This window comes from Paramormyrops kingsleyae, chromosome 3 (assembly GCF_048594095.1).
Source record: "Paramormyrops kingsleyae isolate MSU_618 chromosome 3, PKINGS_0.4, whole genome shotgun sequence".
In the NCBI taxonomy this organism is placed as follows: domain Eukaryota; kingdom Metazoa; phylum Chordata; class Actinopteri; order Osteoglossiformes; family Mormyridae; genus Paramormyrops; species Paramormyrops kingsleyae.
This window is the reverse complement of record NC_132799.1, coordinates 22,278,220-22,303,271: the sequence shown is the minus strand read 5'-3', so window position 1 is coordinate 22,303,271 and position 25,052 is coordinate 22,278,220. Positions and strand designations below refer to the sequence as shown.

General features: G+C 43.6%; 2 protein-coding genes across 5 annotated transcripts in view; one reads left to right on the top strand and one right to left on the bottom strand.

The window, feature by feature from the left end:
• nr1h4 (nuclear receptor subfamily 1, group H, member 4) overlaps nt 1–21,284 on the top strand; it is a 40,939-nt gene extending 19,655 nt beyond the window's left edge. For all 3 annotated transcript variants that reach the window (XM_023845135.1, XM_023845132.1, XM_023845133.2), the window contains 6 exons: nt 4,001–4,143; nt 4,571–4,669; nt 4,878–4,977; nt 5,103–5,249; nt 20,043–20,156; nt 20,673–21,284. In XM_023845135.1, coding sequence (XP_023700903.1) covers nt 4,001–4,143; nt 4,571–4,669; nt 4,878–4,977; nt 5,103–5,249; nt 20,043–20,156; nt 20,673–20,908 — 839 coding nt within the window. In that variant the 3' untranslated portion in view covers nt 20,909–21,284. The remainder of the gene's footprint in view (nt 1–4,000; nt 4,144–4,570; nt 4,670–4,877; nt 4,978–5,102; nt 5,250–20,042; nt 20,157–20,672) is intronic.
• A 1,222-nt stretch (nt 21,285–22,506) lies between these two features.
• Nucleotides 22,507–25,052, bottom strand: part of tubgcp6 (tubulin gamma complex component 6) — a 75,978-nt gene continuing 73,432 nt past the window's right edge. For both annotated transcript variants that reach the window (XM_072709859.1, XM_072709860.1), the window contains one exon: nt 22,507–22,884. In XM_072709859.1, the coding sequence (XP_072565960.1) occupies nt 22,793–22,884 (92 nt within the window). In that variant the 3' untranslated portion in view covers nt 22,507–22,792. The remainder of the gene's footprint in view (nt 22,885–25,052) is intronic.

Below are 25,052 nucleotides of genomic sequence, written 5' to 3'. Positions count from 1 at the left end.
CAGAAATCATGTCCAATTACACCTAACCAAGCTGTAGTTATGGTTATCATTTGTTATAATAAACAAATTACGTTAAGTTACCTAATTTGTTATTTTGGCCCAAAATTATTGTATCCTCTCCTGTGGCAAGTTGGCCTACAGCTGTTGTAACTGGCTCTTGAGATCCTGTGGATTCGCACTGGGTCTGAGTTGACATCCGAGTGCTCCCACACTTTGATTGGGGAAAGATCAGGGGACCTAGCTGGCCATGGGAGGACCTCAACATGACGCAGGCAGTCCATAGACACACATGCTATGTGTGGATGGGCATTGTCTTGTTGAAAGACTGTACCAGGGTGCTGTCTCAGGAGGGGTAAGTCATGCAGACACAGGATGTCACTGATGCAGCGCTGTGCCATCAGGGTCCCCCGAATCACTACCAGAGATGACATGAAGTCATATCATATGGCTCCCCACACCATGATGCCAGAAGTAACACCGGTGTGTCTCTCCGCAACATTGGCAGAATTGGTCCTCTCCCCTCATCGCCGCCACAAAACGGTCATCCATGTTAATTCAGAACCAAAATTGGTATTCCAGCTTATTCATGCAACTATCTAATCTGTTATTTGGTAGCAGCACAATGCACAAAATCATGTACATTCAGGTCAGAGGCTTCAGATAATGTTCACAGCAAACACCAGATTGGAAAAAAATGTGATCTCAGTGATTTTGCCCATGGCATGATTGTTGGTACCACATGTGCTGTTTTGAGTATTTCTGTAGCTACCAGTCTTTTGGATTTTCATATACATCAGTCTGCAAAGTTTACTCAAAATGTGATTGACAACTCTGTCCCAGCCCCTCTAGCCCCGTGCCCTCTGATGTCTCGAAGGCGATGCGTGTAGATGTATCTGAGGCAGGGTTGAGGAGGTCCTCAAAGTATTCCTTCCACCTTTGGGTGATGTCCCCAGGTGAATTCAACAGCACCCCCTCCCCACTGTAAACAGTAGGAACCAGGAGCTGCTTCCCCCTCCTGATTTTTCGGACAGTTTGCCAGAACCTTTTTGAGGCCGACTGAAAGTCACTTTCTATGGCCTCACCAAACTCCTCCCACACCCAGGTTTTTGCTTCCGCAACCACCTAAGCCGCATTCCACCTGGCCTGCTGGTACCCGCCAGCTGCCTCCGGAGACCCCTGGGCTAATAATTCCTGGTAGGCCTCCTTCTTCAGCTTGACAGCTCCCCATACCTTTGGTGTCCACCATCGGGTACAGGGGTTTCCGCCACGACTGGCACCGACTACCCTGCAGCCACAGCTCCGTACGGCCACTTCCACAATGGAGATCCGGAACAATGTCCATTCAGACTCAAACCTCCCCCAGCAGTCGGAGTTAGGGTCATCCTTAACAGGATCCATGATCACTTGCTTGCCTATCAGCGACCGGAACAGTCTGGTTTTACGCATAAGAAGTCTGCCATTGGCCGTATCCCTGCATTGAGGATTCTCATCGAGTGCAAGCATGAATATTGGCAGAGGTTCTTTGCAGCCTTTGTCGATTTTTGTAAAAGCGTTTGGCTCAGTTGATCAAGTTGCCCTTTGGGACATTCTGAGACTTCGCGGGATCCCCTAAATTACTGGATGTCATGGTCAGTCTGTACACTGGTACTGTGAGTGCTGTGCAGAGTAGATGGAGGACCTCTGTGTTCTTCCCAGTTGATTCTGGGGTTCGCCAGGGGTGTGTTCTTGCTCCTACTCTGTTCAGTGCTTCCATGGACTGGGTGTTGGGCAAACGGATTGGAAGAGCATGGGGGTCATGAGGTCACTGGAAAGGGCTGTGTCGCGCTCCCCATATCTTTGCAAAAAGACAAAGGTCCAGGTCTTTATAGTCCTGGCGCTCTCTTTCTTGCTGTATGGCTGTGAGACATGGACGCTATCCAGTGAGCTGAGATGAAGACTGGACTCCTTCGGAACTGTGTATTTTTGGGGAATCCTTGGGTACTGCTGGTTTGAATTGTGTCAAATGAGCGGTTGCTAGAGGAGTCCCGAATGAGGCACATTACCTGCATTGTGAGGGAGCATCATTTACGGCACTACAGCCATGTGGCACATTTCCCTGAGGGTGATCCGGCTCGCAGGATCCTCATTGCTGAGGACCTAAGTAACTGGATCAGGCCAAGGGGAGTCTCACGTAGCACCTGACTGTGGCAGATGGATGGCCATTTCCGGAGGGTGGGACTGGACCGTGTATCTGCCTGGGGGATTGCCGGCTGGAATCCCGAGGAGTTTCGCTGTGTGGTAGGTGCGGCAATGTGCTGCATGCTCCCCAACCCGACCTGACCTGGTGCAATATTCCTCGCTCCTTAGCCCAGACAAAAGACACAGGCTGGGTTTATGGTGGTGCTGTAGTGCCCATAGTCCATACGCCCATGTACAGTATTGTAGATATTATACAGCCATACAAACACAAAGTTCCATGCTTAATACACATTCACTTGCAGTCATTGTAATGGAACATTTGATGTTGAATGTGGTCAAAACGTATATTCAGGCCATAGTGTTGGACCCCGTAAATTGCCTCCTAGAACTATATTTCTATATTGTATTTTTAAATATTTGAATTATTGGTTTCATGGGTTTTTATGTAAATTGTTTCCAAGAATTAAAAAAAAGGACTAAAAAGATAAAACTAAACTAGATAAAACAAAACTAAAACTTGAGTTGAGTGTTATATTTGGTATTTAAAAGTAGCAATTTCCTTTATTTCCAAAGAGAAATGTTTTACATGGACCCTGAGGAGAGAAGTGATACCTTGTTATTTTCATTCTTTTCCAAATTGAAAGATACTCTATGCGTTGCTTTCAGTTTCTGTCCTTGAACATGTTGAATATGCTGGGATCAATGTGTTGTCATCTGCCACAACAATGACAAAAGCTAACAGAAACAGTGTGACCTTTAGGGAAATCTGTGTGAAACCTTGGAATGCTTTAGGATGGGGGGAGGGGCATACTGTAATGTACATTTCTCTGGTTGCTTGAGAAAAACTCAGGTATAAACCTCTACCTCTTAATATTTTAAGACTGCTCACATTATGATGTATTTTTTGCCTCACAATGTACGCATGATACAGTTGGTGGGTTCAAATTGCAACATTCAGTGAGTGGCCCTCCCTCCAGTTCTGCAGTCCATGGTATGAAGGATGACTAAGTGCCTGCCTGTTGGCTGGTTGGCTGTAGGCCATGGACATAGATAAGATAACAACACAGAGAGGAAACATCTCCAGCAGATTTTCACAGATGTAGCATAGTGGCTGTGAGACTGATAACTTTCTTGCTTTCTCTTCTATAGGTATAGAGCAGGGGTGGCGAAACTGATCCATGGAGAGCCATTTTGGGTGCGGGTTTTTGGGATGACCTCTCCTTGGATCAGACTCACCACCCCTGGTATAGAGGTTGTGGAGTTTTTTAATGACCACCTGATTATCAGCCATAGAGCACCCAGAAGTAGAGTTATTTTGATGGGAGTATAAAACTGAATCACTATATTGATGTTCTTGGAATGCACTACTGTCTGAAGGTCATTGATAATGCCAGTCAGATGAAGGCAAGGAAGGTGCACGTGGTACTCACAAAATTTATTAACAATGATAAAAAAACAAAGATGGAAAGCAAGACTTAGCCCTGAACAACAAGAAATGAAGAATACAAAAATATAGCCAACATGCGGGTGGCAGAACACCACTGATTTGGGGTTGGAGTGAAGGCAGAAACCTGGAGTGGGAGCTAGGCAGCTGCTTTACTGTACATTATGACAGAACATTGTTATGAGTTTAACTATGATTTTAACTATACAGAAGGAAGAGTTTTGACTGATTGCATTGAGGCATAATCAGTTGTCCTTTCAAATACAGAGCATGTTACATACAGTGCAGTTTCTGAATTGCTCTGTTGGTTATATAAATTCATTGAATCCAGTTTTAATGGACATGAACATTTTGTCCACACTCGGATCTCGATTACAGGTCTGCTTACAGAAATCCAGTGCAAGTCTAAACGACTAAAGAAATATACAAAGGCTTCTTCAGAAGAGTCAGGCATGGATCAAACCAAAGGTGGAAGTGGTGGAGATACCAAGCAGGTCACCTCCACCACAAAGCTTTCAAAGGTAATCGCCTGTTTTAATGGACAATTCCTTTTTTAAAACCTATCAGTAGTGATAAGGGTTCTTTATACTTCAGCTCTCCACTTTTATTTATAATCATCTCTTTGGTTTATTTTTAAAAATACCTAAGGTAAACAAATTTCTAAGCAAATGTGCAAGCAGTTGGTTCCCAGAATATGTCCAATTAAGTAATTTGCTGTACAGTTACATTTTCACCTTTATATTGGTTATGTAAAGTTGGGTAATGCAGTGCTATCATCAGAATAATTGTGCAAACATCATTGACCAATTCAAAGTAGACCTCCAAGAAGAGTCATTTTCATTTCCTGTATTTTGTATTAATCAAAAGCATCTGTGAAGGAGATTTGGCAAGAAGCTGGCATCACTGGCATTTTCCATGTGACAATTTCAGTTGTTTCCATGGTTTCAGGAGAAAGTTGAGTTTAGTCCAGATCAGCAGACCCTGCTGAACTACATAGTACATGCTTATAATAAACACCGTATACCCCAGGATATGGCGAAAAAGCTTGTAAGTCTATCCATTATTTTGTTTTAGCAACATCATCAATAAGAACCAACATTTTCCCCCATTTAACAGCAATAATATTAGTATTTTTGCATTTACTTGACTTACACGACTAGACTAAAATTGTTTGGAATTTAAGTTTAATATATATATATTTTTTTTGCAATTCCATCTCAAATCTGGCAAGTATTTCTTTTATTTTACCATATAGCTTCAAGAGCACTACAGTACAGAAGAAAACTTCATTTTATTGACAGAGATGGCAACTAGTCATGTTCAAGTGCTTGTCGAATTCACCAAAAATATCCCAGGTTTGTATTAGCATTTTGCATTGGCACTGTATTAATGACTAATGATTGCTGTAAATGTCAGCTAGAAGATAAATGTCTCTTCAGAGGAGTTTCATGGGTGCTGCAATCTCCCATGTCCCTGGTAGGTTTCCAGACCCTGGACCAAGAAGACCAGATTGCTCTTCTAAAAGGCTCAGCAGTGGAGGCCATGTTCCTGAGGTCTGCACGAGTCTTCACCAAGAAGCTACCTCACAGACACACTGAAGTACTGGAGGAGAGGATACGAAATAGTGGTAAGAGATTTTGAACAGCTATGGTGGTTATCCAGTGGTTTGGAGAATAAATGTGCAAAGGGATTTCAATCAGGAGTACTTTGACATCACTTCGTGCTCAGTTCCTGGGGTTCCCCTTCGGTTTGCTGCCACTTCCCCTCGGTGCCATCTTGAAAGCTGTGCTTGTTAGAGTCTCCAAATTAAATAATTAATTTCAATGTTGACCTGGCATTCCACTTCTGACACCAGTGTAACCGATCATGGGTTGCAAACCATTTTAGACAGATATACTCTTTTTAAAAAGGAAGCAGCTTCACTTTATTACTAGCAAACTAAAGATAATTGGCAGCAGTAGAAACAGGGAAATTGATAAGATAACACTCACACTGAAGGACTAATTGAAATATACACTCAGCTAAAGGATTATTAGGAACACCTGTTCAATTTCTCATTAATGCAATTATCTAATCAACCAATCACATGGCAGTTGCTTCAATGCATTTAGGGGTGTGGTCCTGGTCAAGACAATCTCCTGAACTCCAAACTGAATGTCAGAATGGGAAAGAAAGGTGATTTAAGCAATTTTGAGCGTGGCATGGTTATGGTGCCAGACAGGCCGGTCTGAGTATTTCACAATCTGCTCAGTTACTGGGATTTTCACGCACAACCATTTCTAGGGTTTACAAAGAATGGTGTGCAAAGGGAAAAACATCCAGTATGCGGCAGTCCTGTGGGCGAAAATGCCTTGTTGATGCTAGAGGTCAGAGGAGAATGAGCCGACTGATTCAAGCTGATAGAAGAGCAACTTTGACTGAAATAACCACTCGTTACAACCGAGGTATGCAGCAAAGCATTTGTGAAGCCACAACATGCACAACCTTGAGGCGGATGGGCTACAACAGCAGAAGACCCCACCGGGTACCACTCATCTCCACTACAAATAGGAAAAAGAGGCTACAATTTGCACGAGCTCACCAAAATTGGACAGTTGAAGACTGGAAAAATGTTGCCTGGTCTGATGAGTCTCGATTTCTGTTGAGACATTCAAATGGTAGAGTCAGAATTTGGCGTAAACAGAATGAGAACATGGATCCATCATGCCTTGTTACCACTGGTGGTGTAATGGTGTGGGGGATGTTTTCTTGGCACACTTTAGGCCCCTAAGTGCCAATTGGGCATCGTTTAAATGCCACGGCCTACCTGAGCATTGTTTCTGACCATGTCCATCCCTTTATGACCACCATGTACCCATCCTCTGATGGCTACTTCCAGCAGGATAATGCACCATGTCACAAAGCTCGAATCATTTCAAATTGGTTTCTTGAACGTGACAATGAGTTCACTGTACTACAATGGCCCCCACAGTCACCAGATCTCAACCCAATAGAGCATCTTTGGGATGTGGTGGAACGGGAGCTTCGTGCCCTGGATGTGCATCCCACAAATCTCCATCAACTGCAAGATGCTATCCTATCAATATGGGCCAACATTTCTAAAGAATGCTTTCAGCACCTTGTTGAATCAATGCCACGTACTGTAGAATTAAGGCAGTTCTGAAGGCGAAAGGGGGTCAAACACCGTATTAGTATGGTGATCCTAATAATCCTTTAGGTGAGTGTACATGCTCCAGTAAAACATTAAATGGTCACAAAGTCATTATTTATAATGTTAATATAGAGACCCACACATTACATTACATTATATTTACATTTATATAAGCACAGCACAAGGCATCCTGGTAACTGTAATAACTTGATATTACAAATAGGTGGTATTATGCCACAGTACTAGCTGTTATAATGTTCATTGGGTATGCTGGAGAGTGGAGCAGGCTTACTGTATGTAAACTAGGCCAGCATACCCTCCCGTAAGGTGAAGTGAGGAACAGCCAAGCCCACTGAACCATAAACACAGGTATGAGATTCGCTGCTGAAAGTGGTAACATTGGCGCAAAGCTTCAGCGGCAGAGACATATCTGTGTGCCATATTGTAGCTGATCAGTGTAAACACTACCCAGACATGTGCTCTTGTTTATTTCGGTCACGATAGGCATATTCACATATTTCTTTACCCAATACTAACTGTCGGATTATCATGTTATTGTCATGCGAATAGCGCGATTTGCAAGTGGGAAGGCGATCAGAGCTGCTTCGAGACGCAGACGCTTAAGTCAGTTACTCTTGTTCTTTCTATTCGTATCATGAAGCTGTAAAAATATATTTAGTTTCTACCTATATATATTTGAAAAGTAGATCATCCAAGGTTTCTGAGGGTGTTTTTTAAATGTGTATATGACAAAAACTCGCAGAGTTATTTAAACGGTTTGGCGCATGCTCTTTGTAGTCTAGGTAATGTTATTTGTCCAGGTGAGGTCACTTAATATGTGCACAGCCCGAACAAGGCACGTGGGTCCCCCCTCCAATGGGCTCACCACCTGTAGGAGAGGCCAAAGGGGACAGGTGCAGTGCGAATTGGGCAGTGGCCAAAGGCAGGGACCTTGGCGGTCTGATCCTCGGCTGCAGAAGCTAGCTCTGGGACATGCAATGTCACCTCTCTGGGGGGGAATGAGCCTGACCTGGTGCGCGAGGTTGTGTGGTTCCGACTAGATATAGTCGGGCTCACCTCGGCGCACAGCTTGGGCTCTGGAACTAGTCTCCTTGAGGGGGGTTGGACCCTCTTCCACTCTGGAGTTGCTCGCAGGGAGACGTGCCGAGCAGACGGGTGGGCATACTTATTGCCCCCTGGCTGGGCGCCTGTACATTGGGGTTTACCGCGGTGGACAAGAGGGTAGCCTCCCTTCACGTTCGAGTGGGGGGACGGGTCCTGACTGTTGTTTGTGATTATGCGCCAAACGGCAGTTCAGAATACCCACCCTTTTTGGAGTCCTTGGAAGAGGTGTTGGAGAGCACTCCTTCAATGCTCATGTGGGCATGACAGTGAGACCTGGAGTGGCATGATTGGGAGGAACAGCTTCCCCGATCTGAACCCGAGCAGTGTTTTGTTATTGGACTTCAGTGCTTGTCACGGAATGTCCACAACGAACACCATGTTCAAATATAAGGGTGTCCATATGTGCACTTGGCACCAGGACACCCTAGGCCGCAGTTTGATGATCGACTTTGTGGTCGTGTCATTGGATTTGTGGCCACATGTATTGGAGAGGGGCGGAGCTGTCAACTGATCACCACCTGGTGGTGGGTTGGCTCCGCTGGTGGGGGAGGAAGCCGGTCAGGCCCAAGCATATAGTGAAGGTCTGCTGGGAATGTCTGGCAGAATCCCCTGTCAGAAGGAGCTTCAACTCCTACCTCCGGCAGAACTTCTCCCATGTCCCGGGGGAGGTGGGAGACATTGAGTCTAACTGGGCCATGTTCCGTGCCTCCATTGTGGAGGCAGCTGACCGGAGCTGTGGCCGTAAGGTAGACAGTGCCTGTCGCGGCGGCAATCCCCAAACCCACTGGTGGACACTGGTGGTGAGGAATGCCGTCAAGCTGAACAAGAAGTCCTATTGGGCCTTTTTAGCCTGTGGGACTCCAGATAGGTACCGGCGGGCCAAGCGGAATGCGGCTTCGGCGGTCGCTGAGGCAAAAACTCGGGTGTGGGAGGAGTTTGGTGAGGCCAAGGAGAACTACTTCCGGATGGCTTCAAGGAGATTTTGGTCCACCATCCGGTGGCTCAGGGCGGGAAAGTGGTGCAACATCAACACTGTTTATGGGGCGCTGCTGACTTCAACTCCAGACGTTTTGGGTTGGTGGAGGGAATACTTCGAAGACCTCCTTAATCCCACCAACACACCTTCCAATGAGGAAGTCTGGGGACTTGGGGGTGGTTTCCCCTATTTCTGGGGCGGAGGTCGCTGAGGTGGTTAAAAAGCTCCTCAGTGGCCGGGTCCCGGGGGTGGATTAGATCCATCTGAAGTTCCTTAAGGCTCTGGATGCTGCAGGGCTGTCCTGGTTGACACGCATCTGCAGCATCGCATGGACATCAGGGGCAGTGCACCTGGACTGGCAGACCAGAGTGGTGGTCCCCCTATTTAAATAGGGGGACTGGAGGGTGTGCTCCAACTATAGGGGGATCACACTCATGAGCCTCCCTGGTAAGGTCTATTCAGGGGTCCTGGAGAGGAGGGTCCATCGGATTGTCGAACCTCGGATTCAGGAGGAGCAATGTGGTTTTCGCCTTGGCCGTGGAACAGTGGACCAGCTCTATACTCTCAGCAGGGTCTTGAAGGGTGCATGGGAGTTTGCCCAACCAGTCTACATGTGCTTTGTGGACATGGGGAAGGCATTCGACCGTGTTCTTTGGGGAGTCCTCTAGGGAGTGCTCCGGGTGTATGGGGTGCCGGGCTTGCATGGGGTGGTGCATGCATCTTTTTGGTCCGACGGGCAAACGGCCGGGATGGTCATGGTTCACTTTTAATTGCCATTGGCAGTACCAACAGGTGCCCACAGTAGGGGGATGAGGAGCTGGGTTGTGGCATAGTTGTTTGTTATATTTTTGTGCATTTTGTGATTTGCAACAAATCAAAAAGCACTGGAAAATCACGACCTAATATTACCGCAAAGGGGAGATTTTCAGAAATTCCTACCTTTAAAACATAGGTCTGCCCTTGTACCTTAACATATACATCAGATGTGGGAAGGTACCTTTCATCCCCATGTACACAGCGAACCGGGACCCTCTCTGTAATGCCCCCCACATAAGGTGCATATTGTTGATGAACAAGAGTCTGATCACTCCCTGAGTCGATAAGGGCTTGTAACTTCTTCCCATTTATTTCCACAGATATCATCCTCATAACCTGTTCAGCTCTTGGCTTTAGCTGTGCCTCCTGCCTAGGAACAAAGCACATCTGAGTAATCTTAACAGTGTTCTTGGGACAAACGGGTTTGGTATGGCCTTCCTGGCCACAGAGGTAGCAAATAGGTGGCTTACCTAGGCCCCTTGAAACACTAGCTGGAGGACTTTCCTTTACAGAAGGCCTACCTACACCAAAATTCAGCCTCTGCTGATGTGAGGGGATTGCCTTACGAGTATCCCTTCCCATCTGCCAAGCATTTTGGTGTCCATGGCTGGCCTTTTTTCCTGTCTGCCACAAATGCCTCGGCTAGCATCGCTGCCTCTGCTGCAGTCCCAGGATCACGCTCCTTCAGCCATACCTGTAGCTCAGGGCACAACATTCTCAAGTACTGTTCCAGGACAATGATTTCCCCAACTTCTTCCACCATTTTCCCTTTAGGCTGTATCCACTTCCCATACAGTTCCCTTAATCTGACATACAATTCTCTAGGACTCTCATGTCCTATGTTCAGTGTAGGTTGGGTTATGCTTTGCTTTAATTTTGGTTTCATTCTGTTTGGTTGACCTCATTTTATTGGGCCCTGGACTTTCCTTTGTTGGATATTCTTTTGTATTTTGATGATTTTTGGATTTTCAGTAAAATTTTGGTTAGTAACTAATTCTGTGCCCCTGAGTCTGCTTGCTGGTCCCTCACATCCTCCTTACTTTATAATTTATTTCCCTAGTAAACCACCTAGGTTGCAATTTCCTAGATTTATTCTTGCTGGAAACAGGTATGAAGTCCTCTTGCACTTGCAATAATGTGCTTTTAAAAAATTCCCATGCCTCTTCAACAGTTTTCTTATTTTACTCCATCCAGTTTACAGTTTCTAGTTTTAATCTCATACAATTGAAGTTAGCCTTCCTAACATTATATATTTTTGATTTGGACTTTGCTCTTCGGGCACTAAACTTAACCTCAAATTTAACCATGTTATGATTGCTACTGTCAAGTGGTTCTAAAACGTGTAATTTACCAATCCTGTCCTGGTTATTAGAGAAAACAAGATCAAGAATGGCATCTCCCCTGGTAGGGGTGTTAACAAACTGAGTAAAAAAACAATCCTGTACTAATTCCACCATCTCAAGTTCATTTTCAGAAGAGCCAGCAACAATGTCCCACTGCATCCCCGGTAGATTAAAATCACCCATAACTACCACATCATTTTTATTGCTCATAATCCTAATGTAGGGGAACCGTCCACTGGCCCAATGGCGGAATCCAATAGGACAGCCGAAGGCTTGAAATGCGTGTGGATCCTTCCGAGCGCTTCTGTAAAGTTACTTACCCGTTGTAGGTAAAGACCAAATTACATCTGACTCCATTTTAAGTAAAGATCTTTATTGGCAAGTTTAGTCATGACATGTCTGTTATTTAGATTACTTCTGGGCTGTGCCTTCTATTGCTGAACTCCCACTAATCCCGGACGATGGGGCGCATCGGATTCGCCTCGGCCGATAAGGCGATCCGTGACTCTGCTATGTAGGTTTAGATGTTGGACAACCACTACAAGGTAATACAATGCTAGCCTGGATACCCGTCCTGACCCGGCGGCCCTTAACGCCCCAGAGGCTCAGCTGACCATCGCCGAATCCGAGCTAGTGAGGGCCACAGAGGTTAAGCCGATGTCTGCCATAACTCAGCGTGTGCACGCCTCAGAGGCTGGGCCGGATTTGGTGCCGTAACTCAGCGTGTGCACACCTCAGAGGCTGGGACGATCTACCGTAACCCAGCGTGTGCGTACCTCAGAGGCTGAGCCGGACTTTGTGCCGTAACTCAGCGTGTGCGCACCTCAGAGGCTGGGCCGGACCCGCCGTAACCCAGCTTGTGCGCGCCTCAGGGGCTGAGCCGGTCTTTTACCGTAACCCAGCGTGTGCGCACCTCAGAGGCTGAGCCGGCATACACCGTAACTCAACTTGGGCAGCCGCATCGGGTCTCGGAGAAACGGGGTCGATTCAGAGGCTGCAAGAGAGTGTTAGAATAACCCCAGTCTCTGAGGAACATGCAGAGGTTCAGCAAAGTCAGACAGCCAAGAAGTAATCAAACCCAGGTTATTCACAATTAATATACATTACACCAATTGAAACAAATATAGCGTTGCAATAATTTTAACATGTGGCCACAATTCCTAAACTAGATAATCCAATTAAAAGTATACAACAATTCCATATCTCAGCTGAGTGGACACATAGTAACTGCAGAAAATATCTGATTGCAGATGAAGATTCATACAGCACTATGTGGGAGCTCTGATTACAGAGTGACTCCCCGTGTTACTCTGGAGCTCTTCCTTAAGTATTCCAAACCAGGTGACAGGCTGTATCAAAGGTTGTGATTGATTATTTTAGGGCCTGCCCTGATCTTGTGTGTGTGTCTTGGAGAACTGTTGATCTTATCAATTCTCAGACCCTCAGCCAATCAAATTGCTTTAGGGGGAACGTGACAACTCCTTTGTTCTACCAGGTGATAAGATCCTCCACTTTGGTGGGTTTAGTCTTACTTTCTATATTTCTCTTATGTGAACACATGCCGCTTTAAGGTTGAGAGTATTGTGCCCGTCGTACTGTGACCATTCAAACGAGACCAAACATGGGTGCGTGTGTCCTTAATGTATACCTCCTGTGTAAGTGTGAGTTAGTGAATGTAGGATGCATCTGTGTCTTGACGCAGCCAGGCCTTGTCCCTGGAATTTGGCTGCAGGGTTCTGGCCGTCCAGTGGGGGTGAGGTGTCCCTTTTGATGTGGTGATCAGGTGATTTGGGTCCAGTCTTGTCGGAGCCGGTGGACCTTTGCTTCAGGACACTGGGTGGAGCATTACAGGCTTGCCAGAGCTCAGACCGACGGGGCCTGCAAGGCCTCCAGCCTTACACTAATATTACTGCATAACAATCTGCTTTCCTCAGCAGCTACATTGGGTGCTCTGTAACAAACACCGACAATTAGGCTATTTGAGTTTTTAGCATCTAATTTTACCCATATAGCTTCTGTACTTTTACTTATATCAGTAAGCTCCCTTGCCTGCAAGTTTTCCTTTACATATACTGCAACACCACCTCCCTTCTTACCTATACGGTCTTTACGGAACGTGTAACCATCCATATTATATTCTTGTCCATCCTTTTCACTCAACCACGTTTCAGTTATTGCTATAATATAGAGAGTCCGATGAGATAAGAGCCTCTAAATCATGAATTTTATTCCTAATACTCCTGGCGTTTAAATACAGACAACAAAGGGTAGGCCTATTACAGTGCCTACTTATAATATGATTTTTTGGGGGTTTCCGTTTCCCCCCACTTACATACTTAACTAACCTCCCTGCCCCCCCAGTCCCTAGTTTAAACATTCCTCAACTACTCTACAAATACGCCTTCCCAGTACACTGGTTCCCCTCCGGTTCAGATGCAACCCATCCGGCTTGAACAGGTCCCACCTGTTCCAGAAGATCCTCCAGTGCCCCATAAACCTAAACCCCTCTTTCCTACACCATCCTTTTTGCCACGCATTTAATCTCCTTATCTCAGCTAACTTAGCCTGACTTGCGCGTGGCATGGGGAGTATTTCAGAAAATACCACCATGGACGTTCTGCTTCTAAGCTTATTGGCGACTTCTATAAATCTATCCTGCAGAACAGCCCTTCTACCTTTGCCTATGTCGTTGGTGCCAACATGCACCACGACAACTGGATCCACCCCAGCTGGGGCCAAAAGCTTGTCCACACGATCTGGAAGGTCTCCTACCTGGGCACCAGGCAGGCAAGACACCGTACGGGACCCTCTATCACGCGTGCACACATAACTGTCTACTCCCCTAATAATTGAATCCCCCACTACCAGAACCTCCCTCTTCCTGGGGGGAGGGGGCTCCTCAGTGCCCAAGGGCCCACCTGCCTCCCCAGTCCCTTCCGGCTCTAAAGCTGGAAGCACCTGAAACCTGTTAGACACAGACACCTCAGGTGATGCCGCCTCTGTAACGTGTGTACGCCTTTTCCTGCGTCTACGACCTACGGTCTCCCAGCTCTCTCGATCTCTCTGCTGGTAGTAGGGGATTCAATTATTAGAGGTGTAGACAATTATGTGTGCCAGGGTTGGGGCCATTTCCGGAATGCATTGATCAATTCCAGTCCAAATCAGGAAATGGAACTGGAGTTGGAACTCCCTGAAGTTCAAATTCAACTCCAATTCTGTTCCCCGTAGTTTTTTTTCCATTCCCAGCTCCAGTTCCATTTCCTGACTTGGACTGGAATTGATCAATGGATTCCAGAATGGCCCCAACCCTGATGTGTGCACCTGTTATAGAGGGTCCCGTATGGTGTCTTTCCTGCCTGGTGCCCAGGTAGGGGACCTTCCGAATTGTGTGGACAGGCTTTTGCATCACGAAGCGAGAGCATCTTATGAAGCTTGGCTATGTTCCGTAGATGATAAAACGCAGTTCTAGTAATACTTATGTGAGCATCAAAACATAGATCTGAATCAACTAGAAGACCAAGATTTCTAACCACCGTGTTAGGTTGTGTAGGAAGGCCACTAATGCTGAGGTGGTGCAACGTATTTCTTGCAGCCTTGGGACCAATCACCAGTACTTCTGTTTTTTCTGTGTTTAACATTAGGAATTTTTTTGCCATCCAGCACCGGATATCTAACAGACAGTCTTCTAACCGAGATAGGAGTGATGTATCATCAGGGTTAACAGATATATATATATATATATATAACTGTGTATCATCTGCATAGCAATGAAACCCAACACCATGATTTCTAATAATGTTACCAAGAGGTAGCATGTATAGGGTAAACAGTAGTGGGCCCAGTACTGATCCCTGTGGGACACCGTATGTGACTTTGGTGGCCTTGGATGATTCGTTGTTCACATGGGCATACTGATAGCGATCAGTTAAATATGAGCAGAACCAAGAGAGTGCTGTCCCTGTAATGCCAACTACACCTTCTAACCGGTCCAAGAGGATATTATGGTCCACAGTATCAAATGCTGCAGTTAAATCTAGTAATACCAAAAGCGATATACAGCCATGGTCTGAAGCCATAAGTAAATCATTCATTACTTTGACTAGAGCAGTTTCTGTGCTATGGTTTGGTCTAAAGCCAGACTGATATAATTCATTAGTATTATTTTTTTGTACTGTAGGAAAGAAGACAACTGACGAACTACAACCTTTTCCATGATCTTTGAAACGAAAGGAAGATTTGAGATAGGTTTCTTTAGGACGGGTCTAATAATAGCCATTTTAAAAGGTTTTGGAACATATCCAAGCTTAAGAGATTAGTTTAACACATTTAACAGGGTATTGCTAATTGGTGGTGCAATTTCCTTGAAGAATTTTGTAGGAATTGGGTATATGAGGCTTGTAGAGGATTTACAGGAGGAAATTAAGCTCAAGAGTTCTGAGTGTTTTATAGGAATGAAAGATTCAAAAGTCTCATTATTGATAGGCATAAGACTAGCAGGAGTCTGGCAGTCATAGGTAACTAAGGACGTACACTGGATGGTCTGTCTAATCTTAGTTATTTTACCATTAAAAAATTTAATTAAGTCATCACTCTTAAGAGCTTGCGGGACTTGCGAGTTTAATGGAGAATTCTGTGTTAACCTAGCCACGGATTCGATAGGAATTTTGGATTGGTTTTGTTCCCGTCTATTAATCTGGAGAGATACACAGACCTAGCAGTCACTAGTGCTTGTCTGTATTTAGACAGGCTCTCTTTCCATGCAGATTTGAAAACTTCTAGTTTAGTTGAGCGCCATTTGCGCTCTAGCTTGCGTGATGCCTGTTTGAGTTCATGTGTATGATCAGAGTACCAGGGGGCAGGCTTCTTATCTCTGTGCTTTATCTACTTAAGTGGGGCTACAAGATCTAGTGTGCTACGAAGGGATTTTTTCATGTTTGCAGTTGCCTGTTCAAGTTCATTTGTACACGATGCCTCAGATGTTAGGCTGAAGGACTGTGGAAGTTGTTTCATAAATGTTGTTATAGTTAGTGAGGCAATGGAACATCTGATTCTGTACTTTGGAGCTGTGGTCAACGGGAGGCTATATTGGATTTCAAAGACCTTCAGCCTTACTTGTTAGATGAGCTATTATTTTTAAAAAGTTGCAAAGCTTATTTCTATTGCAATCAATGAGGCTAGAATAATAGGCTGAACGTGCCCTATAAAAGGCTTGCTTGTATAGTTGCAGGCTGTCAGACCATGCCAACTTGAGGACTTCTAAGCCTGTGGATTTCCATTTGTGGTCCAATCTGCGATGCTCCTGTTTGCAAGTGTGTGTGTGATCTGGTGCTTTTTACCACTTTATTGCTATTTCATCTAAAATCTGACTATCCACTGTATTGAAGTCATGGGTGAATTCATTGACATCTGTACTAGACATGAAGTTCACATTACTTACTGCATTAATAATAATGCATTATTAATAATAATAATTAATAATGCAGTAAGTAATGTAGTAAATAGATGATTAGAAAATGGTCAGAGGACTAATTCAATGGACAGACATACATGATGAGCAGAAATTCTGTGAGTAATAATCAAGTCTAGTGTATGATTGTGAATATGTGTTGGTCCTGTTACATGTTGGTTACACTCAACAGAGTCCATGAGAGGCAGGGAACTTTTGCTGCTGGCATTAGTCTCTATGTCCACATGTATATTGAAGTCTCCAAGTATTATAATATTCTCTAAGTTAATAACAGAGAAGTTCCCCAAATTCTGTCAGAAACAAAGTGTATGATTCTGGTGGTCTGTATATTACAAGAATATTAATGGGCATTGCTTCAAATGCTGCAAAATCTTTGATAATCTTGGGTTCAAGTTTTAACATTAAGGCCACTCCAAGCCCTGATCCACGTGGTTTCTGTACGAAACTAAACTCAGGTGAGGCTTCAGCAAGAGGTATAGTGTCTGTGGGTCTGAGCCAGGTTTCAATTAAAAAACACAGGTTTGCTCCAGTGTCCAGCACCATATTATTAACAAGAAGCAATTTACTTTCTAAAGAGCATTCAATAGTGTGCATTTTATGATGGGTTTATGTTGTGACTCATTTTTATGTTGTGATTCATTTTTAAAAATGGGATTAATATTAAGTTATCTGCACAGGAGCCCCCAGTGGAGTCTTGGTCAAATAATACTTATAATATTCTTTCTATGCTCACTCAACTGTGTTTCTAAATAGTTGCTAGATTTAGGGGATGCCGTGTGATGGAGCACCTGGGTCAAGGCCAAACATGATCTAAAAGTGGGAGAATAAACAGGGTATCATAACATGGGGTAACATAAATGATCCTCTCCAGATACGATGAAGACTGTCCGATTTATAAAATCTAGGCCGTTCACAGAAAAAGTCCCAATTATCAATAAAGGCAATGTTTTAAGATGCACACCATGTATCTAACCAGCAGTTTAGGGAGAGTAGCCTACTATAGGTCACATCCCCTCTATAGAGAGAGTCCAACCTTTTGTTTTAGCTTTTGCTCACATAGAAATTAAGCTCCTCTTTAATACCTCGGATTGTTGGGACTTTATGTCAGAAACTCTGGCCCCAGGGAGGCATTTTACACAAACTGCTGCTTTCTGATTGTTAGAAACAATCAGAAACACATGTTCAATTGGGGAAAGATCGGGGGATCTGGCTGGCCCAGGAGGACCTCAACATGATGCAGGCAGTCCACACGTACTGTGTGTGGATGGGCAATGTCTTGTTGAAAGACTGTACCAGGGTGCTGTCTCAGGAGAGGTAAGACATGCAAATACGCAGACACATGCACATGACGGTCATCCGTGGTAATGCAGAACCAAGATTCATCGCTCCTCCCGGTTACGGCACCTCTCCAAGTGCAGCTGTCTCTGCAGTGGTGTTAACAGTGGCCTATGCATGGAACGGTGAACCCGTAGTCTGGCTGATGCCAGTTGTTGAAACACAGTGTGGGATGGCACCAGGTGCTGTAGAGAGTCCAATAACTGTGTCCAGATGGCAGACGCAGATGTCATGGGGTTCTGTAATGCTTGCCACATAATATGACGATCCTCCCTTGGTGTGGTCTGTCTTGGGAGACCGGAACCTTCACGCTGTGTGTGGGTGGCCTCATGTGCCCATTGGTTTCAACATCAGTAGACTGTGACATCTGCATGCCCCACATGCCAGGCAATTGCACAATACAACCATCCAGCCTCCTGCAAACCCACAATGCGACCCCTGTAAAACTTGAAGTGCTTGAAATGCTGTCTAATGTGTCTAGGTGGCATTCTATGTGTCTGGTGACTAGACGTGCCAGCTCCTTGTAAATGAAATCATTTGCATACCCATCGCTGGTCTACACGTGTACCAAATTACATCCAAATTGGACCATCACTACTGGGTGGTTAACTTTTTTGTCATTGAGTGTATATGTGTGTGTGCATGTGTGTATATACAAAAGACAATTTTGTTTAAAGTTTGTACAAATGAAACAACGATAAATCATTTCAAAGTTTTCCCACTTCTAATGTGACGTATAACCTGTACAATTCAACTGAAAAACAAACAAACCTGTCAGGAGGAAAAAATATAAAAATTAAAAAATAAGTACAAAAGCTGGTTGCATAAGTGTGCACACTCATAAAATAATGCCTTAAAGTGACTCTGATTAACCCCAAATAAAGTTCAGCTGTCCTAGTAGGATTTTCCTAACATTTACTCAGTTGCATCTTACAGCAAACCCATGGTTCTCAGAGAGCTTACAAAGCATCAAAGGGATCTCATTGTTGAAAGGTATCAGTCAGGAGAAGGGTACAAAAAATTAGACATTAGACATACCATGGAACACAGTGATCAAAAAGTGGAGAAAATATGGGACAACAGTGACATTACCGAGAACGAAACTTCCCTCCAAAATTGATGAAAATTCAAGATGAGAATTGGTCAGGGAGGCTGCCAAGAGGCCTACAGCAGCACTGAAGGAGCTGGATGAATTTCTGGCAAGTACTGGTTATGTACTACATGTGACAACAGTCTCCCATATTCTCCTAATGTCTGGATTATGCGGTAGAGTCGCAAGACAGAAGATGTTTTAACAACACTGCGCATAACTAAAAGAACATCATAGCATGGTGTAGCATGGTAGCAGGAGCACCATGTTTTGGGGTTGTTTTTCTTCAGCTGGAACTGGGGCTTTAGTCAAGGTGGAGGGAATAATGAACAGTTCCAACTACCAGTCAATTCTGCCCCAAAACCTTTGGGTGTCTGCTAGAAAGCTGAAGATGATTTCATCTTTTCAAGCAAGACAATACATGCAAATCAACAAAAGAATGGCTTCCTCAGAAGAAAATTAAAGTTTTGGAATGGCCCAGCCAGAGCCCAGACCTAAATCCCTTTGAAAATCTGTGGGGTGACCTGAAGATGGCTGTGCACAAAAGATCAATAAATCAAAAGGTGCTTCAACAAAGCATTAGTTTATGTGTGTGCACATTTATGCAACCAGCTTATTGTATGATTATTTTTAATCTTTCTCTTTAACAGATTTGTTTTTCAATTTATTTGTACAGGTTATAGAATATAGTGATTAATTGTCATTGTTGACACACCACAGCGAAATGTGTTCTCTGCATTTAACCCATATTTGACAATGTGACATAGCAAGGGACAGCTAATTCAGCGCCCGGGGAGCAGTGCTTGGGGGCGGTACCTTGCTCAGGGTACCTCAGTGGTGCCTTGCTGGTCGGGGATTCGAACCTGCAATCTTAAAATTACAAGTGCGTATCCCTAACCATTAACATTAAAGGTGGGAAAAGTTTGAAATTATTTATTGGTCTCTTTTTTTTACATTACAAAACCTGGCATTTTAACAGGGGTGTGTACACTTTTTATATCCACTGTATGTGATGTGTATAATGATTGAGATGCTAGATAAGTATGTGTGGCATATGGGGCAGGGGGCTAATGCTACATTTACACATTCTCATAATAATGGAGAGTTTATCTTTCAGGTATATCAGAACAGTATATAATTCCTATGTTCAACTTCTATAAAAGCATCAGGGAGCTCCAAATGTTACAAGAGGAGTATGCTCTTCTCACGGCTATCACCATCCTGTCTTCAGGTAAAAGGTTAATCACCCTAAATTTCCCGTAACTACCTTACAAACAGGGTGGTATAGTAGCCACACACCTCCAAGGTTGGGGGTTCAAATCTCATCTCTTCTGTGTGTGTGTTGAGTAATCAGGTTTCCTCCTGCAGTTCACATACCTGTAGTTAGGCTAATTGATGTCTCTAAATTCCTCTTTGTGTGTATGTGTCCAGTGACTGACTGTCTTTTAGGATATACCCCAGACTTGTACTGCCTGGAATAAGCTACACTCCCTACCCTCAACAACCATGACCAGGGAAAGTGATTAGAAGTTTGGATGGATGAATGGATTGATAGATGGATGGATATGCAATATACAAATATACTAAAGAAAAACCCCTTGTGTAAATTGTCTTTGCAGATATTAGCAACTCACTATAATATTCCTATTTTGTGTTTTGTGTCAAAACATACTAGAAAAAGTAGAGTGTATGACATACATATATGCACATGAGTTATTACATTTCTGATGGCCACCCTGCTCTGCAGACCGTCCCTTTGTGAAGGACCAGGGGGCTGTGGAGCAGCTGCAGGAGCCTGTGCTGGAGATTCTGCACAAATTCTGCAAGCTGCACCATCCACAGGAGCCACAGCAGTTTGCGCGTCTGCTGGGAAGGCTGACGGAGCTGCGCACGCTCAGCCACCACCATGCTGAGATGCTACTCTCCTGGCGTGCCAACGAACAGGAGCTCACGCCGCTGCTTTGTGAGATCTGGGACATGTAGTACCCCCAGAGGGACACATCACCTGGTTCAAAGGGAAACACGATAAAAGACAGTGTGAATATGAGAACATCTCATTTGTATATTTAATGTATAATGAATGGTGCTATATCCAAAAACTACAGGTCCACCAAGAGTGCATACTAATTGACTGGTATATAGATCCAGACCAGCACAACCTGTTTCATTGTCAACATTTTCAGCCTGGAATTCACCGCCATTCTGAAGTCTATATATTTTCAAGGATAAATTGAAAATATATGTTTTATGAGTCATATAAGAAATAAGAAGACTGCAGAAATGAGATGGTGGAGGTCCTCTTTTTTGCTGAGGTGTCTTTAATGCACCTCAACAAATGCATGCATGCTGGAACATGAAATAACAGTATTGTTAAATAATTGTAAACCTATTTGTAAATAAAACTTTTTCCTGTTAATCATACCAGTGGAGTCGGAAGGAGTTTGACCTTGGGGGGACCAAATTTGCAGTGGTGGTAGCTGGGAGGAGATGTATATTGGAACATTGCAATGGGCATAACATGCAATACTTACATAGTGAAAGGATGTGATGTACCTAAGGGGGCACAAATTCTTAGTAGTAACTCAGGGAATACTGAAGTGCAAATCATGAACAAATACAGTACCTTGGTCTACTTGAGATAAAAGATGCATCATAATTCATTAATGAGTATCAAGTATGAGATCAGTATTACTTGCTCCTTCATTAGTTCCTTAAGTATTTCACAAAGATTTACAGAATTAACAGATATAGTAAGAAATATAGTGCCTGCTTGGAATAGAAAATGCGCCACAATTTATTAATGATGAACGATCATGAGATCAGTATGTAACTAAGACTTAGTTTGTAGTAAATTATTACATAATTAAAAGCATGATACTACATTATTTTTGCTCTCATAAAGTTACCAGAATGATTTCAAAATAATTTTAAAATGCTAAAGATTTCATCATCTAAAATGAGACTAAAATTGTTTAGGGTGCAGTTTCACAACTAAACAAGACTTAAAAAAAATAAAAACAACATGCATATGTTTTGTCCTTGTGCTCTGCATGTGAAGCAAATTGGCCTCAGTAACATGTAGATTCGTAATGAAACATAAGGACCGTGCTCTTAATTTCCTCTGTATCATGACAGAAATTAATTAAATAGCAAAAGGGTAAGGTGGGGTCTGGGAAAATTACCAGAAGTCCAGGGAATACAATTAATAATGATTGATCTGGATTGAACTATTAATCCTGCTGATTATTTGGGAACATTATACCTAATATACCTCATACAATCCAGCTTGCCTTGCTGCTGCATTTAGTTTGATTCACTCTGCACATCTACCTCACCACTGAAGAGCATTAATATTGGTAATACAACAGAAGGTCTCATATCCAGGTTTGTGGGGTCCTTTCTGCTTGCTTATTTACAGGGCTTTGGGGGTTTCCTCTGGGTACTTTGGTATCCTCCCAGTGCCTTTACCATTAATATGTGACGTGATGGGCTGGTATCCCATCCACAGTGTTCCCCTGCCTCATAGCCTGTGCTTACTTGGAGATGTTCCAGGCTCACACAACCCTATACTGAATACACAGTATGTTTAAATTAGTCTTTATTGGTTCTTTCATTTCACACTGTAAAACAATGAACATCAGCAAATACATTATCAGCAAAGCTCCTCTAGATGTTCAAAGCATATATTCAGGACTTTAAAATACATATATTTACCTTTGCATGAGATTGTACAAAGCATATTAACTGGCATAAATACACACATAACAAACACATGGACATTTCATATGTCTAACAGTGGGACAAAAGTCTGCCATGGTTCTGTCCATTTTTCCACTTGACCAAAGGTCGTGTCTCATGAAAGGCTCCTCAGAAGTCCTTATAGTAGTTGTTGAAGTTGATACGGAGCAGGAAGTCCTCCAGGTGAGGCTGATAACCCCTGTTGACCAGCTTAGTGACAACTGCATGGGAGAGACAGAGAAACGTAAGCCATTGGATGTGTGTGGCTGAACATGAGTGTAGAGACATTTTCCCACTTCAGGAACTTTTTTCAGGAACCAGGAAGTGCTGCCACAGTAGGAACCTTTTTTATGGCGTTTTTTTACCGCACCAGGTACCGTACTTCTGGAATTTCAAAAAAGGCTCTATATGTCTGTGCCTGCTTGATGCACTGAAGATTTGTGTCAATCATCTAGCATTGGCAACTGCCTAGCTATCTCCTTGGCAATCAGTGAACACCACTGCAACCACTTAGGGGTCAGAAGCCTGTAGGCCTGCCCCGACGCGATTTGTCTCTCCCGCCACGCCCCTTTCCTCCGGGGTCACCAGTGATCCCCTCCATTAGGCTTACATGCCTGGGGCCCCCAGTGAGGGAGGAATGCTCTGTAGAGCCTCTAGGGGTGGACTATAGCAGCACCACACCCTTTAAATTGCGCCTCTAGTGGTCAGCCATAGTAGTTTAACAACATTTGAATTGTGTCCCTAGTGGTCAACACTGATAATACAAGCAAATTTAATTGGGCACACAAGCACTTGGCTCAAGGCAGGAATCAACTTTAAAGACTGAATCTGTTCAATCTATATTTTAATCACTCCCTCGCCAACAACAAGGAGACTTACACAAGGGTTTAGTCACTATTAATCATAGTGGACAATCTACCTATAGAATCACATCAGAAAGACACCTGATAGCATTCAAACCTCTCCATCAGCATGAATAGCTTAAAACCGCAACACATTTCATAGTTACAAGTGAAGTAGGACCTGCTGGTTGTCCCCATTCTGGTTAAAGCTGATTTGTACAACAGAGCCTCACTCAGGGGTAATCTGATCTGCAAAAGCAAGCCAAGTTTTGAACATTCCCACTGCTATTGAAGCTGTCATTTTTCACTTCCCGTTCCCAACTTCCTTTCTGCCTCCTATCACCCCACCAGCAGTCACACACACAGTCAACGTAACTCCTTTCCAGTCTAAGCTCTTTATTCTTACTACAGTGTCTCTCAGACCCTCAGTAACTCACGCTGTAGAAACCTACAACCGCTGCTCCAAAGGAACAATTTTCTTTGTTTATTTTGTCACAACTTTCCCGTGGTGCATTATTTCCTTCCTGTAACCCATTGACAGGCCCCATACACAACCATGTAAACTCCCTTTCATTCGTTTCCTAATCTAAACAATCTTAGTCTTTTGTTGTATAATTTTGGGTCATGCTTCTACGATCAAAGGCTTGCTGTGCCAAAGAGTATTACCTTTAAGGGTACCCATTTAAATAAAGTTCCTACTTTTTCATATTCCATCTTGCTCATTGCTTTTATTCTGTTTTGTTCTGTTCTGTCTTTGTTTCGTGTTAAGTCTAATGTCTGTCATGTGCTAGTGTTAGGAATAAATGCATGCCTTTTATACCCTTCGATTCTCCAGCTGAATGATTGCCTAATAATCAAGTCCCTTCGCTGGTGCGAAATCGCTACTAATCCTGTGTTCAGGATTTGGATAAAAGTTGGATAAAAACTTCATGAAAAACGTCACTTCCTGTCAGAAACATGCCTCCTTTTCGATGTTGATGTCAGAGAGAATTTTGTCATACAAGATTCCTATTTCAACATGGCAGCTTACACAGTCAACAGTAATTCTATTTTATAAATATTAAAAAAAAGTTTATTTTCTTAAATGTATTAATAGTTATAAATGTAATTTCACATGGTCAATTTAGAGAATATTCTATCATGACCGTAAAAACAGTATCCTAGCATGCAATGTCAGATTTTTACCAGACTTGTTAGTGCCTTTTGTTTGTATGTAGTTTGTTTGCCTCTCGAAAAAAGAATATCGCTATGGATCTACTAAAATATAAGCTTTTAATGTGGTTTGACTGGTTTGTGTTTCTTGTATGTTTGTCTCTCAGAAAAAAAGAATCTCACTCCAAAATCATGTATAATATAAAGCAGCAATATGCAACAATAGTGTGTTCAAGGAGGCAGCCGTGTTTGTTCCAAGACGTGTAGCTCAAATCGGAGATTAGTCAGAGGTGATGTCACACACCTCAGAATTTACAACTTCGGAGAGATAATGGAATGCACCATAAGCTTCTGAAGTCTCAAGCTTGTCCTAAAGAACTGCGAGACTCTTACGG